This window comes from Sturnira hondurensis, unplaced genomic scaffold, assembly GCF_014824575.4.
Source record: "Sturnira hondurensis isolate 20B ecotype Veracruz unplaced genomic scaffold, ASM1482457v3 Scaffold0003801, whole genome shotgun sequence".
In the NCBI taxonomy this organism is placed as follows: Eukaryota; Metazoa; Chordata; class Mammalia; order Chiroptera; family Phyllostomidae; genus Sturnira; species Sturnira hondurensis.
The window spans coordinates 3,736,449-3,754,010 of record NW_028076432.1 but is presented as its reverse complement, the minus strand read 5'-3'; the positions used below and the strand labels follow the sequence as shown (position 1 = coordinate 3,754,010).

The following is a 17,562-nucleotide window of genomic DNA, read 5'->3' as shown; positions in this document are numbered from 1 at the left end:
TGCAAAGGATGAATGTATCAAAAACTATTTGTAACAGATTTTTTTAAATGATGAATGGAAGTTGCTCTCCCATGTACTTGTATATAAACAAACATTTCCTGTTGCCCACATTGGGAGGATATGCCATCAGAATATATAAAAAGCAAATGAGCTTTAGGTACACCAATGTCTTTCAGCATGACATGGAATGTGCTCTGAACCTGGCCATGTGGAGACCTGAGTTTGTTGATTCTCTAACTGGCCACCCTGGACAAGTCGTTTAACATTTTGCACCATGGATTTCTCCTCTGTAAAGTAAGGGGCTATACTGAATAATCTCAATGGCCTCTGAGAACACTAAATAAGATTACTCTGCTATATTCAGGATGTGAAAAGTGTATTATTTCTAATGGTGAGAAAGATGCTTTATCCAGTGATATCTTGGAAGTATTAGTGCACAAAGAGCAAGGAGTCAAATTCTAATCTGAATTCTGACACTGAGGAGCTGTGGGGCACTACATATCTTCAATTACACATTATATGGTGGTTCTGTATTTTTTAGGGATCTCACTTAAGATATTATTCTTCATAATTAAGAACGAGACTACTTACTCATCACCGGGGAGGCATTCATTCGGCCATTCATTTATTCATCATATACGACAGGGTAGGTGCAGGAATCTGTGTTTAGGTGTCCCCTCTCTCCACTGCAGTGGTGTGGATTTTCACTTTTGTTTTTAAATTTAACCCCACCCCAATCTTTGTCTCTCACCCTCTGCCTTGGGAAAGACAAATGTCTTATGAAAGGATGCTCAGCATCACTAGCCATCAGAGAGATTCAAATGAAAACCACAAGATACCACTTCACACGGGTCAGAACTGCCATTATAACAAATCAACAAACAACAAGTGCTGGCAAGGATGTGGAGAAAAGGGAACCCTAGTGCACTGTTGGCAGGAATGCAGACTGCACCAGCAGCCACTGTGGAAAGCAGCATGGGATTTCCTCAGAAGACTAAAAATGGAACTGCCTTTTAACCCAGCAATTCCACTGCTGGGATTATCCCCTAAGAATCCTGGAACAGCAATTCAAAATAACCTATGCACCCCAATGTTCATAGCACAATTTACAATAACCAAGTGCTGGAAGCAACCTAAGGGCCCATCAGTAAATAAGTGGATCCAAAAACTGTGCTACATTCATACAATGGAATACTATGCAGCAGAAAGAAAGGAGCTCCTACCCTTTGCAACAGCATGGATGGAACTGGAATGCATTATGCTAAGTAAAATAAACCAGGCAGTAAAAGACAAATACCATATGATCTCACCTATAAGTGAAACCTAATGAGCAAAACAAACAAGCCGCCAAAATACAACCAGATACACTGAAACAAAGAAGAAACTGACAGTAACCAGAGGGATGGGGAGAGGAAGCCAATGAAGGAGAGAAGGTAAAGGGTTGTCAAGGAACATGTATAAAGGACCCATGGATAAAGCCAAAGGGGAGAAGGATGGAGAATGGGTGGGAGTGGGTGGGGCGGGGAAAAGTGGTAGCAAGAAATGGAGACAACTGCATTCAAACAATAAATAAAAATAAATAAAAAATAAGTAAATAAGAAAAAGACAACTTCCGGCCAAGATAGAGGCATAGGTAGACACACTGTGCCTCCTCACACAACCAAAATAAGGACAACAAATATTTAGAAACAAAAAAACAACCAGTACTGACAGAAAATTGAACTGTACGGAAGTGCAACAACCAAGGAGTTAAAGAAGAAACATTCATTCAGACCTGTAGGAGATGGAGTTGGGCAGCCGGGTTGAGAGGACTCCCAGCAAAGTGGCAGCAGGCAAACCCAGTGAGGCGGCGGATAGTGGAGGGCCGTGGCTCGCAAGGCGGCTGGCGGACTAAGTGGCCCCACATTCATGCACAGATAAACCAGGCGAAACTGGGGAGCGGGTCAGACCGCCCAACCCAGGGTCCCAGCGTGAAGAAATAAAGCCTCAAAACACTGATTGAAAACACCTGTGAGGGCTGAGGTGCCCAAAGAGACTCCCAGCCTCACAGGAGAGTTAGCTGGAGAGGCCCACAGGGCCCTAGAACGTACACAAGCCCACCCACCCAGGAATCAGCACCAGAAGGGCCCAGTTTGCGGAGAGCTGCAAAAGTGACTGAAATCCCGCGGAGAGCAGAGCAAACGCCATTGTTCCCTCTCAGACCCCTCCCCCACATACTATGTCACAACCCAGTGACTGGGTTGCCCCACCCTGGTGAACACCTAAGGCTCCGCCCCTCACTACAAAACAGGAGCATGAACACAAAAAACATGCCCCAAAGAATAGATCAAAGCTCCAGGAAAAAATACAACTAAGCGACAAAGAGACAGCCAACACAATTCAAAACACTGGTAATCAGGATGCTCACAGAACTGGTTGAATTTGGTTGTGAATTAGATGAAAAAATGAAGGCTACACTAAGTGAAATAAAGAAAAATATTCAGGGAAGCAATAGTGATGGGAAGGAAACTGGGACTCAAATCAATGGAGTGGACCAGAAGGAAGAAAGAAACAACCAAACAAAAGAAGGAAGAAACAAGAATTCAAAAAAATGAGGAGAGGCTTAGGAATCTCCAGGACATCTTTAAATGTTAAAACATCCAAATTATAGGGGTACCAAAAGGAGAAGAGAGAGAGCAACAAGTGGAAAACTTACTTGAACAAACAATAAAGGAGAACTTCCCCAATCTGACAAAGGAAATTGACTTCCAGGAAGCCCAAGAAGCTCAGAGAGTCCCAAAGAAGTTGGACCCAAGGAGGAACACACCAAGGCACATCATAATTACAATAGCCAAGATTAAAATGAAGGAGAGAATTCTAGAAGCAGCAAGAGAAGACAGTCACCTACAAAGGAGTTCCCATCAGACTGTCAGCTGATTTCCCAAATGAGACCCTACAGGTAAGAAGGGGCTAGAAAGAAGTACTCCAAGTCACGAAAGGAAAGGACCTACATCCAAGATTGCTCTACCCAGCAAAGTATTAATTTAGAATGGAAGGACAGATAAAGGGCTTCTCAGATAAGGTTAAGTTAAAGGAGTTCATCATCACCAAACCCTTATTATATGAAATGTTAAAGGGACTTATCTAAGAAAAAGAAGGTAAGAAACATGTACAGTAAAATGACAGCAAACTCACAATTATTGACAACCACATCTAAAACAAAAAGAAAAGCAAACTAAGCAAACAACTAGAACAGGAACAGAACCACAGAAATGGGGATCACATGGAGGATTAGCAACAGGTCAGTGGTAGGAGGATAGAGGGGGAAAAGGTACAGAGAATAAGTAGCATAGATGGTAGGTAGAAAATAGACAGGGGGAGGGTAAGAATAGTGTGGGAAATGTGGAAGCTAAAGAACTTATGACACATGGACATGAACTAAAGGGGGGGGGATGTGGTGGGAGAGAGTGTGCAGGGTGGGGGGGAGTGAAGGGGGGGATATGGGACAATTGTAATAACATAATCAATAAGCTATACTAAAAGTAAATAAATAAATAAAAGACAAATGTCCTAGGTTAAGAGTACAGTGGGTCATGGAGCACGGCAAATTTAACAGGATGACACAGGAATTAAATCTATGACTTTGGGCTCCCTGGAATGGTGTTTTTTAGTTAACTAATAAGCATAGGCAATCTGTAACCTTAGATGTCATCATATAACACTTATAAAATACTGGGTTTTGCAGAATCATTCACTATAACTTTGTTATTGTCTACAGCTTCTCTGCAATGTTATGAAACTCTTTTTGCTATTTTAGCACCTTCAGTAGGAGGATGCTCGCAGAAATTTCTTTTCTGAATTTAGACATGCTGTCGTTTTAAGTGTCCTATTAACACTAATTTAAATCACATGAACATCTTTTGTAGCTCAAAACAGATTAGATATTGGCAACCTCTTATGATTCTAATATGACTTAGTAAGTCATAAACATCAAAGACTGGGAGACAAGTACCACTGTCTCCCACAAGTACCACTGGCTGGAGGAGGAACTCTTACAGATTTTCATTCTATATTTAGTTTTTCACCACTAAGAAAATTTGGACAAGTAATTTCACCTTGCACACTTGTTTTTCCACTAGTTACATGGGAGAAGCTGCGAACTTGAATAGAATTTTTAAATGCTTATTGACATACAGATCATTGCTGATCACTGGAAGTAAAATGTAAATATGGTTTAGTCCCTGATTAGGTACATGTTTAGATTACTGTGCTTCTCACTGGCTACTGTAATGCTTCACTCAATTCCTTGGCAAAATGGAAATCGGTGTTTTGAAAAGCCTTGATGATGATTATCATTAATTGACTCAATTACTCCACATCTACCACCCACAAACTATGCCTGATATGTGCTATCTATATACCTTCAAATACATCTGCAGCTGAAGGACAAAAACGGGAGCTATATTTAAACCACACCATGTGCCTGTGCTTTTGGCCAGGTGGTCACCTCTAAATACTTGAAGAACTGAAATATCTTATTTCCACTACTTGCAGGAAACCACATAAGACATTTTATTTAAATGTTCAGATCTAGCATTTACCCAGGCTTCCCAGAGAACACTCATGTTTTCATATCTAGGTGAAAATAAGCTTAAAAAACACAGGCTAGCCTTTCTGACTTTGATCTTAGAGATCAAACCATAAGATCTAACAACTGTATGTGGCCGAGCATTCTACAGATTTTATTGATGCTCAGAAGGGATGAGGGAGCTCACTGTGACTTCTTTCTAAAAGCACGCTAACCCCATTCAGGAGGGCTTTGTCCTTATGACCTAATCACCTCCCAATACCATCACATTGGGGATTTTGTGGGAGGACACCAACATTTAGTCCATAGCACATGGTGACTTAATTAATCGGGCTCATCAGCTACTCAAGAGTTATAGGTTTAATATCAGAGTAACCACTTCCACTTTGTTATATATGAAGGAAATATCCCATGGCATTTATTGACTCCAGTGAATTTAGTCATGTCCATTCGGCTTGTTCAAATGCTTTCAATCAATCCCTTCATCTGCTACCAGCCAAACTGCAAACCCTGAGACAAGTCATCTGGTTAAGGCCTGCTGAACCTCAAATTTATATCTCCAAAGAGTGGAAAAATGCTTTTCCAGCTAATGCTGGTTTTGGAGTCTCTGTTTCAGTGATCTTGGACAATATCTATTGTCATAATATTTTTGGTTGGTTGATTTTGTAATTATAGATGCTCCTCAACTTACCATGGTGTTGCATCTCAATAAACTCAGTTACTTGAAAATATGCTTTCATAAGTAGAAAATGCATTTAATACACAATCTATTGAACATCATAGTTTGCCTAGCCTACCTTACACATGCCCAGAGAACTTACATTAGCTTGTGTGTGGGAAAAATCATCTGGCACAGTGCATTTTGTAGTTAAGTGTTAAATATCTCATGTAACTTATTGAATAGTGTCCAGGAAAGGCTGGCAACACAGCACACTACGGAGTGTCGGCTGTTCACTCTCAGGACTGTGGCTGACTCGGAGCTTCGGCTCGCTGCCACGGCTCATTCTCATGAGAGGGTATCTCACAGGATATCGCTAGCCCAGGAAAAGATCAAAATTCAAAATTCTAAGTATGGTTTCCATGGAATACATGTCACTTTCACACCATCATAAAGTAAAAAACCCTCACGTTGAAACATCATAAGTCAAAGAAAAAGAAACAAAATTTAACTTGCAAACCCAGAAGGAAAAAGAAATGACAAAAAAAAAAACCCAAACCTAACAGAAAAAAAAATAAAAGAAACATTAAATAGACCAGATAAATAGGAAGTATCAAATACAACAAACACAGATATATGTATATATACATATTTGCAATTTTTTTTTTACTGTTGTTCTGGTACAGTTGTCCGGCCTTTTCCCCAGTGCTCTCCCCTGCCCCGTCCCCCGTCACTCCCACACTCGACCACCTCCATTGTCTGTGCCCATGAGTTCTCTATTTGTTTTCCCAGAAATATATTTTAATCATTAAATTGTTAGTAGACTGATGTTCCTGTTAAAAGACAAAGACTGTTGAACTGGACAACACAACAAACCCCAACTATATGAGGCTTACAAGGAGCACCTCTACGACATAAAGATACAGAAACACTAAAAAAGAAATGAAAAACAAAACCAACACCTCTTGCAAATACTAACCAAAACAAAGCTGATACAGTACAATGACAACAATGAGATTTTAGGACAAAAAGTATTAACAGGAATGAAATGGGGCTTTCATGATGAAATTTTCAGTCCATTACAAATTCACAAGATTGAATCTGTACCTAATAATAGCCTCCATATAAAATAAAAACTGGCAAAACTAAAATGAGAAATACATACATTGACAATCATAGAGGGAGATTTTTTAAAATCCTACTTTCAGTAATTAATAGAACAGAGGGAAAATCAGGACATATATAATCTGAGCAACTTGACATACCTAGTATACACACTAATTTCTTTCCCAATAACTGCAGAATACGTGTTCTTTTCAAACACACATAAAACATTTACAAAACTGACTACAGACTGGGCCACTAAACAAGTGTCAATAAATTTCAAAGGATTGAAATACAAAATCCTTTTCGGTTTGAAAATTAAGAAACACATTTGTAAAAAACCCCGTAAGACAAAGAAACCACATGGAAATGATCAAATGTTTCGACCTGAAGGACAACATAAATGCTCACATCCAAGCTTGGTCTCATAGGAAAATTTGGATAGCAGACTTCACTTTAAACAGCTCATGGATGGCAAGTACAGATGAATGAATTCAAGCAGTGTACATGTAGAAGGGGCAGTAATAGAACACTAAATTAAGGCACCATCTTTTTAAAAAAAAATTTCTGCCCTTTATCTCCTTTTCTTCCTCTAACTCATTGACATTTAATTTTTTTTTAATTTTTAAGATTTTATTTATTTTTAGAGAGAAAGGAGGCAGAGAGGGAGAAAAACATTGATGTGAGAGAAACATCAATCAGCTGCCCCTTACACGCCCCCAACTGAGCACCTGGCCCACAGCCTAGGCATGTACCAACTGGGACTCGCACTGGGTGACCCTTCAGTCTGTGGGACGAGGCCCAACCTACTCAGCCACACCAGTGAGGACAAGGCACCATCCTTTAAAAGGCAGGCAAATAAGAAGACAATCAAGGACAAGGGGAGATTACACAGTCCCTTTGAGACCTGACTAAGCAGGGATCCTGCCCCAGACCCCACACTTTAGGGATACTTGTGCTTCAATTTGCCTTCTTCAAGACTTGATAGATCCTCCTCCAGTTCGTAATTCTTAGAAAGGCACGAGTCTGGATTTGGTTGCATGTGGGACTTGGTTGCCAGAAGTCCATCTCTTGAGTTTCTAAGTCTCACCTTGGCGCCTGAAATAGGTGTCTTTACTCTCCTTGGACGCATGCTTGGTGTGGACCAAATGCCCCAGGGAGTTCAGGATATGAAGAGTGGAACATTCTCACGAGCTGAGCAATATTCCCTTCACACAATAGTATGAAATTAGGCTGCCAGAAAGGTGCTGATGTGCTTTTAGGTGACTATCATATTGGACCTCGGATAAATTCAGGGTTCTGAGCTACCAAAGGTCACCACGGACCCTTGGGATTGTATTGTGTGTGGGGGAGGAGCTGTTAATTGGCTCTCAATTTTCTTCATTCCATTTATAATGCTGCCTCTGGTCAGTAGACCCCCAGGCATGTGAGGGTGGTGGCTCACAAGTCTGGTGACTGTTCTCTACAGGATTCAGCTTAAGACATGTTGATGAAGGAATGGACCTTCCCTGCACAAATAAAACCGCTCCACCCATGGGCCTCTTGCTTTCTCTTCCCAAGTGTGGCCAGGAATGCAGTAATTACAGCTTAAAACACTCAGGAGAAGACATGGTGAAATACACGTTCTAGGCTTATGCTACAAAAGTCCAAATGGTAAATATAATACGACCAGAAAACGAATTAGTACCACATTTTACTGCAAACTCTGGATAAAAGTTTCATTTTTGGTAATTATCAATGAAGCGGTTACATTTAAGAGTTACCAGAAGCCAGTAATTGCAGGCTCAGTGAACGTAGCACAATGAGTGATGATGTTACCGGCACTGAAGAAGTAGTGTAAGGGAACTGTGGAGACAAGAACTGCATGGTTCAATACAAACAGGTTCTTAGGAGTGATGGCATTGTGAGTAATCACAGCATTACTCCTCTTATTGCAGTGGGGATACGAAATTAGCCAGAAACTGCACATTTGACAATAAAGAACACGAGACTCTTTTCTAGGCTTGAGGAAGAGATGGTGTCTATATACTATAAAAAATCTTTACATGCAGTGACTGAACAACAAACATACACCTTTTCTCTATTCATTATTCTAAATCTTCATTGACAAACCACTTCACCTTACATGAGCCCATAAACTTTGTAACAGATTTTTAAATTAAACTGTTTACATACACAAGGGCCCTGAAAAAGAAATGTTTGCCCTGTAGGCAGCCATGATCAAAGCAGAGCAGAAACCAAGAAACCAGGAACCCTGAGAATGGTATCCTGAACATAGAGGAAATACAGAAACAAAATAAGGAAGGGCAAATTCATTAGATGTTAGAAAACCACTGACACTACAGCCACTAAAGGTGTGGAAAAGAGAACACATGCAGCAAGCTGAATAGTAAATTGTGTTAAAGTTGATGGGAACTATTTTTTTAAGACACTGGCTAGGAACAAGTGTACTAGCAGGGAGGTAGCGTGGAGTATTAAATGGTATTAAAAAGAACACTAAGTATAATGGACTCGAACCACCAAAAAAATTCTTGACTATATAGTGATAGAAGGAAAAGGAAACTCATTCAATACCACTAGTAGAGAAGTAGAATACTGACTCTTGACTGTAGAAAAAAAAAAAGACTGGTGTGGCTTAGTTGGTTGGAGTGTAGGCCCCATGAACCGAAAGGTTACCGGTTTGATTCCCTGTCAGTGCATATACCTGGGTTTCGGGTTTGGTCCCTGGTTGGGGAATGTGTGGGAGACAACTGATTGACGTTTCTCTCTCACATAGATGTTTCTTTTCCTCGCTCTCCCTTTCCCTCTCTTTTAATCAGTGAGTGTGTCCTTGGGTGAGATCTAATGGGTAACATCTTATTTACAGGAAACACTGAAGAACAGAGAAACAAAGTACAGCTACTACAATGAAGTGAATACATAAACCTAAAATTAGGATATTCAATGGACTTTTTCATAAAGTTAATGTGGCAGAGAGTAAGAGTTCTAGAAAAAAGAGAGGAGACATAATCATATACCGTGGACAAACCTTAACAAAATCCCAGTTAAACAACATCAATTATAAGACAATTAGAGACAAACAGAAAAATTTGACCACGAGCAGAATATTAGATATTGGAGAATTACTGTGATTTTTCTTTGGTGTGACAATGATACTGTAATTATGTAGTTAAAAACTTCAAGGAAATTTATGTTGAAGTATTTAGGGATGAAATGTCTTATCTGCAGCTTAAATTCAAACGGCTCAGCAAAAACTACATAGATCCATACAGATACATTAAATGCATACACACATAAGCAAAAGGCAAACTGTTAAAAATAACTGAATCTAAGTGGTATGTAGAGATGATATATCATTGCACTCTTTTGTTCTTTTAAATCTTCTGTGTTTGTAAATTTTCAAAATACAAATTTGGGGACAGGAAGAGAAACAACAGAGTGAGAAGGTAAAGATGAATGTAATTAACAGCACAAATGCTAGAAAGTTCAGCTCCAATTAGAAGGTGTGCATTATTTTCCGAGATTCCAGGAAAGCAGCTGGGGGTCGGTACAGATATAGGCAAGCGGGTAGGTGTGGATGTGGGAAGCTGAGGTAATTCCAGCTGATCTCACTCTTTTCCACGAAGGTGGAGGCAAGGAGAGCAGCAGTAGGTTGGTGGTATGAAAATGGAGATTTGGAGTAGCTGTTGTGGGGAATGGCAAAGGGAGCTGAACTTGCCCGTAAGGGAGCTCCCACCAGTATTTTTAGCTGGGAGTGAAGGTCTCAAGCTTATTACCACTTCAAGCTTATCTTCGATCACAGAACTTACCAGGTACCAATTGTTTACTAGACACAGGTTGCAAACACAAGGCCTGTGGGCTGAATCTGGCCCTCCACCTTGTTTTATCTGGCCTGGCACCTCGTTTCTGCCTGACAGCAGCACCGAGCTCTTGCTTAATTGTTACGGAGTAGGTACATTTATATAGTTCTAAAGTTACATTTGGCCCTTTGAAAGCAACCACAAGACAGATGTGGCCCCCGGTGAAAATGAGTCTGACACCCCTATACTAGACCCTGAGTTTTTTTAAAATATATTTTATTGATTATGGTATTACAGCTGTCTCATATTCCACGCTTTATTCCCCTCCACCCTGCACACCCCCTCCCACCCACATTCCCCTCCTTCAGTTCATGTCCATGGGTCATACCTAAGTTCTTTAGCTTCTACATTTCCTATATTGTTCTTAACCACCTCCTATTTTCTACCTACCGTTTATGCTACTTACTCTCTGTACCTTTTCCTACTCTCACCTCCTCCCACTCCCCTGTTGATAACCCTCCACATGATCTCCATTTCTGTGGTTCTGTTCCTGTTCTAGTTATTTGCTTAGTTTGCTTTTGTTTTTGTTAGGTGTGGTTGTTAATAACTGTGTTGGCTGTCACTTTACTGTTCATATTTTTATCTTCTTTTTCTCAGATAAATCCCTTTAACATTTCATATATTAAGGGCTTGGTGATGATGAATTCCTTGAACTTGACCTTATCTGGGAAACACTTTATCTGCCCTTCGATTCTAAATGAAAGCTTTGCTGGGTAGAGCAATCTTAGATGTAGGTCCTTGCCTTTCATGACTTGAAATACTTCTTTCCAGCCCCTTCTTGCCTATAAGGTCTCTTTTCAGAAGTCAGCTGACAGTCTGACGGGAAGTCCTTTGTAGGTGACTGTCCCCTCATCTCTTGCTGCTTCTAGAATTCTCTCCTTCATTTTCATCTTGGCTAATGTAATTATGATGTGCCTTGGTATGTTCCTTCTTGGGTCCAACTTCTTTGGGACTCTCTGAGCTTCCTCGACTTCCTAAAAGTCTATTTCCTTTGCCAAATTGGGAAATTTTTCCTTCATTATTTGTTCAAATAAGTTTTCAATTTCTTGCTCTTCCTCTTCTTCTTCTGGTACCCCTATGATTCAGATGTTGGAATGCTTAAAGATGCCCTGGAGGTTCCTAAACCTGCCCTCATATTTTTGAATTAGTTTTTTCATTCTGTTCTGGCTGAATGTTTTTTTTCTTCCTTCTGGTCCACACCGTTGATTAGAGTCCCAGTTTCCTTCCCATCACTATTGGTTCCCTTAACATTTTCCTTTATTTCACTTAGTGTAGCCTTCATTTTTTCATCTAATTTGCAACCAAATTCAACCAATTCTGTGAGCATCCTGATCACCAGTGTTTTGAACTGTGCATCTGATAGGCTGGCTACCTCTTTGTCGCTTAGTTGTATTCTTTCTGGAGCTTTGATCTGTTCTTTCATTTGGGCCATTTTTTCGGGGGGGGGGGGTCTCAGTGCACCTGCTATGCATAAGGGGCGCAGCCTTAGGTGTTCACCAGGGTGGGGCAACCCTCATTGCTGTTTTGTGACGCTGTATGTGGGGAAAGGGTTGAGAGGGAACAATGGCGTTTGCTCTGCTCTCTGCCAGATTTCAGTCACTTCCCCCATTACCCACAAGCAAATTGGGCTTTTCTCATGCTGATTCCCATGTAGGTGGGTTTGTGTATGTTCTAGGACCCTCTAGGTCTCTCCAACAAACTCTCCTGTGAGGCCGGGAGTTTCTCTCGCTGCCTCAACCCCCACAGGTTTTTTTCAGTCAGAGGTTTGAGGCTTTATGTTCCCCTCACTGGGACCCCAGGTTGCGAGGTCCATCCCGCTCCCTGGGTGTTTCTCCCAATTTATCTGCAGGTGAATGTGGGATTGCCTGCTCCACCAGCTGGCACCTTGCCCCACCTTGCCTGCCCCACTCCATAATCCACTGCCTTGCTAGGTCCACCAGCTGCCACCTTGCCCTCCACTTCTGCTTTGCCAGGGATCCTCTCCACCAGACTGCCTGTCTCCACCCCTCCTACCAATCTGGATGAACATGTCTTCTTTAACTCCTTGGTTGTTGGACTTCCATACAGTTTGATTTTCTGTCAGTTCTGATTGCTTTTTGTTTTTAAATTGTTGTCCTTTTGGTTGTGCGAGGAGGCACAGTGTATCTACCTATGCCTCCATCTTGGCCAGAAGTCTAGACCCTTAGTGTCTTGAGGGAAGAGGCTTGTCTTTCTTTGTGTTCTCAGCACTTAGAATGTAGTAAGCACATGGTGAATATTTATTAAATAAAATAGTGACAGTTTCACATTTAACTCTAAATCGTACATTTTATTGACCTTCTTATCCTCAGCCCAGATCTTGCTGGGTTAACTGCTTCACTATCACAATCCCATAGTGACATAAATGTTTGTAATACCCACTAAAAACCTCTTTCATTGCATTTGCTGCATTGTAGTGAAACTGTCTGTAGTGTGTGTCTTCCCCAGTAGAACAAAATCTTTTGAGATCAGTAATCTTATAGCTTCACATCACAAACATGACACAGTAGTTGGTCTAACACAACAGGTATTTTTGAGCTGAACTGAGCTGAATAATTAGTGAAGATTTTTAAGTTTTGCTTCACAAAGTCTTTATTTCTGAATGTACATGTGAGTTTAACAAATTTTAACACACAAAACTAACAATATTACTAAAGTAAGTTAAGAATATAAAGTGCGAAACTATCTGAAACAGAGCATTCTGGATAAAACATAGGAAAACAACTGCTTTACAAATGTTTTAAAAGACACAACAGCACCTCTTTTTTATTCATATCTCTTTTAAGCATGAGAAGTATTAAGAATGCTTTCCATGCCAGTGGAGGCAAGTTTCCAAACAGACTTATCTTTAAAAGTTCAGCCACTGGGGTAAGGTGACATTTCATGAAAACAATTCAGGAGACCAAGCGCTTTTAGTTTCAGGCACTGAAGGTGGCCCATTTTCTGAAAATGAAAGGCAACATCGGACTTCTGAACAAGGACCAAGTCCCAAAACTGACCCTTTGGAAATCCACCCTGAGTCTGTACTATTAGGAGTTTTCTGATTTGTAACTACAGCTGTAAACACATTCTTTAAATTTAACTCCTTCTTCATTAAGCATTTACTGGTTCTTTTTTGGATATGATTCAGTTTCTTTCCGGGTAATGCATTTTGACTGGGAGAATGACACACAGCAGGGCACTTCCTTGGACCCGTGGCTTGGAATCCAAGCCCATCTGAAAGGAGTACTTTTCTTGTAGTAGGAGGGACCCATTCATCAACGTCAGATTCAAGGCACTCAGCAACAGGATGGGTTTTGGAAGCCTCCGGTTGTGCCATACTAGATATAACAGGGCTTCTGGATTTCTGAGTGGGTGTTTTTATATTTTTTGGACAGCTGGGAGTGGCTTGCTGTGCCTCATTTTCAGAGGAAATCCTTGGTTTTTTATAGTTAGCATCAAGATCTGAACAAAAGGCAAGTAATTTCTTGAAATCTCCTTTCACCCCATGAACTCTGGTTTGGTGGAATCCTGCAACAGGAGTTGACTGTGAACATGGAACAAAGTCTTGGCTATCTTCAAAATCACTTTCTGAATCTGATGGAAAATGGGAAGGGCATGTTTTGGGGTACATGGTGGAGGCAGGTATGTTTTGCGAGGATAATTTTTGTGAAGATTGGCTGGAGTTTCCAGAAAGTGATCTCAGTGACGAATCAGGTTCTGTGTGATGACTTTCGGACAGAGACTGTCCCCGTTTTAACAGAATATCCTGTGATTTTTTGGTGATCTCTGTTGCAATGTCCGTTTCTTTCACACTATCATTAAAGAGATCAGCAGAAGCATTGTAGCTACCTTCCTGACCAGAAAAATACTTTTGTGTTAAATTATTATCGATATGTCCATAAGGCATTTCTTTCCATATATTTGTACTTCTCCTCGGGCTGCTGCAGGGAGCTTCTAAGGGATATGTAAGTTTCCTGCAAATTGTAAGACCATCACCTGGGTTCTCCAGCCACCTACTATATTGTTTATTTTCTAAGTTGCAAAGGTCAGAAACATCATTATACCTCCTAGAACACAAAGTGGTCGACTTTTCACTTGTTTCCAGAAGTGATTCCTCTCCACGTCCATTAAAATGTTTTATATTGACATAATAATGGTCACTCTCTAAAGTACTGCATGTAACTGAAATTGCACCCCTATGTGGTGGAATTCTGGTAGAGTTTGTAAGAGAAGATGATGTTCCTAAACCTTTTGAAGATGGAAACAGAGCCGGCAGGCAAGTGTTTGGCAAGAAACTTTGAGAACTATCTCTTCCACTTCTACTTATAGAGATAGCGTCTGCTGGGTTACATGGTTTTGACTCTTTTTGAACACTAGCAGTGGGATTTGCTTCAGATTTGGAAAGCAAGCTACCTTTGCAAGAGTTTGTTTCGACTGTTGCTTGTGATGATCTCAAAGCTATGGGTGGAGTATGCAGGGGTCCCGTAGTTCTCTGGGGAGTCACAGATAAGTCGCTGTACACTGCATGTAATTTATCGATGCCATTGTCTGGACGACACTTCCTACTGATGGCATCTGTCTGGGTTACAGCAATCTCACTTTCGACAACTGCCAGAAACTTGTTTAAGCTTTCAGAGAGTGGTAGATCATCCCAAATTGTGGGGTCATAATCTGGGGAGCCACCAGCTACCTCTTCAGGTCTGAGAGATAAAGGTGGACAACATGTTGGTCTTCCCTGAAGGTTCAGTGGGGTATTGACTTCATGATGCTGGTGACATGTTAGCTCATGCTGGGAATACCTGTTTTCTATTTCCACTACACTGAGGAAGGATTTTGTATTACTTGGCTCACAAGGTTCTTCCATTTTTAAGGGGAATAAATTAGAGCCAGTAACTCCAGTATCATGCTGACTGCTGTGAACTGCACTTGGCTGATTAGCTTGTAGGTCAAGTTCTTTACCCAGCTTTTGTGCTATACTCTTTTGATCCATATAGGAAGCAAGACTCCATGAACACTGACTGGCTTCATGGCAGCCACTGGAACCCGTGGCCTCAGCCGAGGAAATGCACTCTCTGTTCTGGTGAAGAGTATCAACGGCCTTGCTTTGACCTGAAGCTGAAAAATTAGCATCATCTGTTGGCATCATCTGCTGTGAAACGATGGAAGTGAGTTCAAGTGATGGTTGCCAGAGCATGAAAACATTATCTCTGCCACTGGACTCAAAAGAACAAGAACTGCTGTCAGGGCCACATGTGCTGCTGAGATCACTACTTGAGTGGCTGCTAGGTATCTGGGAGCCACTGTGGAGTTTCCTGAGACCAGAAGGCCACAAAAGCTGCCGGAAATAATCCATGACCGTGAAGCCTGCAACACCCGGGTCTGGAAGGACCATCTGGCAAGCTACTAGCTCTTTAATGTCTCTCCTGTCATCAGGGCACTGTTCTAAGAAGTTACTGGAATCTGAACCTCGCCCATGTAGGTTTTCAAAATTCTGTGAAAGAATAAATTTAAATGAGAATAAAATCGTCTTTCTTTGACTAGATTATGAAACAAAGATTTAAATTAACTTCAGTTCCTCTAGTTTCATAGGCACAGCAGTGTGCAGAAGAGACGTAAACCTTGGGATAAAGAGACTTGTATTCAAATCCTGATTCTAACATTTATTAGTGTCATGACTTTGGACAACTTATTTAACCTTACTGAGTCTTAGTTCTTTCACTTCTAAAATAAATATTAAAATGCAGGATTATGGTATTTGCAATAATACCATATGGAAAATTGCATATGGTATTATGGAAAATACCATGGAAAATTGGTAAATTGGAAAACTGCAGTGCTTAGCAAATAGTAGCTGCTCAATACATGTAGCTATGACATATTAGTTCTCATTAGCTTCCATAAACTTTGAGTGCTTAAAGGAATGTCCTCACCTGTTTAAAAAAGAAAAAAAAGATAAAGAGCCATCTCAACTTTTTTTTTTAGAAACCTTTTAACTCCCGGTTTCACCTTCCCTGTGGGTCTTTCTTTACTGTTCAGTTACAGAGTGCTCTGTTCCTGTTTTTAAAACCCTGACTGCAATGTGGATAAAATTTCCGTCTGTTCCTGCTAGCACAGATGAGACAGGAAACCATCACTACTTCAGAGTCAGTACATCCTTTTTAACTTCTACCATTGCTTTTATAATTATTTAAGACCATCTTTCCCAACCTATTCTTAGAGTTATCAATATGCAGATAAACAAATATCTAACACTTCTGAATTTACATAAATTTAGATTTTTAATGCTCTGAAAACATTTAAACTAGTCTCTTCTGACTTTTGAAAGAAGTGGTCACACAGGGTGTTTTAATAGCTCACCTACAGCCTATTTTTATAGTCTGAAGTGCTTATAGGCTCCCACAGTTATGACTCCTAAAAACATTTTAGAGAATTCAAATGATTTCATTAAAATAAAATGTCAACAGAATGCAAAAAAAAAGAGCTGGTCTCCATTACCGTCACTCCAAATAGAAAGCTCTGTCCAACAAAGCACATTTCAACTGCTTTAGTTAACAGGTTCTGAGTTGCATCACTATCCAGTGTTCCTGGGATTTCATTAGGATCCTGGATGTACCTATCAGAAAGAAAATAAAACACGTGAAGAGATAAACTTTGAAATTTTAACTTTCCATAAAGTCAGAAGATATGAACAATTAGTTTGAAAATGCAGCACGAACCTTCTGAGTTACATATTTAGGCATTTCTTCCCTCTAGTTTCCCACAGCTAGAGAGACAATTACAACTGATCAAGTATAAATTGAGTAGATGCCTGCCTGGCCATCGGGCCCAGCAACTTTTCCAAAAGCAGCAGTGGAAGCAGTGGTGGGATCTCTAGCCCTTCTGCTCTTCCCTGGCAATCGTGGCCCTGCTCCCTCTGCTGTCCTTTGATCAAATGAGTTTGCTCTGCACAGGAAGCAGACACACATTTCTTCTGTCAAGGACAGTGGGAGGAGGAGAGAAGGCTGAGGGGGAGAAAGAGCTTCAGGTGCCTAGACATATCCTTGCATTCTCAAGACATGACCATGGCAGGGCAAGCCATGCAGGTGAAGTGGGCATGCAAATGAGAAAAGGGATGGAATTTCAATTTCTGATGTGCAAATGTTCCCACAGCCGGCTTCTGCCTCAAGGGACTTTAGCCACTTGAGTGTTAACCTCAATTTGGATAGTCCTTTAGTTTGGAACAATTTTACTTTCTTATTCTATGTTCTCTAACCTGGATTAGAATTTTGTACTTTAATATTCTAATTACAGCTTAGTTGGCCTGAATAAAAGGAGCCTGGTTTAACATTATCACAATACACATACAGGAAATAAATGTTTCTTTCTTTTTTTTT

General features: G+C 40.6%; 1 protein-coding gene across 1 annotated transcript in view; it reads right to left on the bottom strand.

The window, feature by feature from the left end:
• Positions 1-12,573: 12,573 nt before the first annotated feature.
• The window catches only part of DDIAS (DNA damage induced apoptosis suppressor), a 43,381-nt gene continuing 38,392 nt past the window's right edge, over positions 12,574-17,562 (bottom strand). Inside the window, exons 5-6 of the mRNA XM_037042829.1 lie at positions 16,685-16,802; positions 12,574-15,680 (exon numbers count right to left, since the gene is read on the bottom strand). Of these exons, the coding sequence (XP_036898724.1) occupies positions 13,089-15,680; positions 16,685-16,802 (2,710 nt within the window). The 3' untranslated portion in view covers positions 12,574-13,088. The remainder of the gene's footprint in view (positions 15,681-16,684; positions 16,803-17,562) is intronic.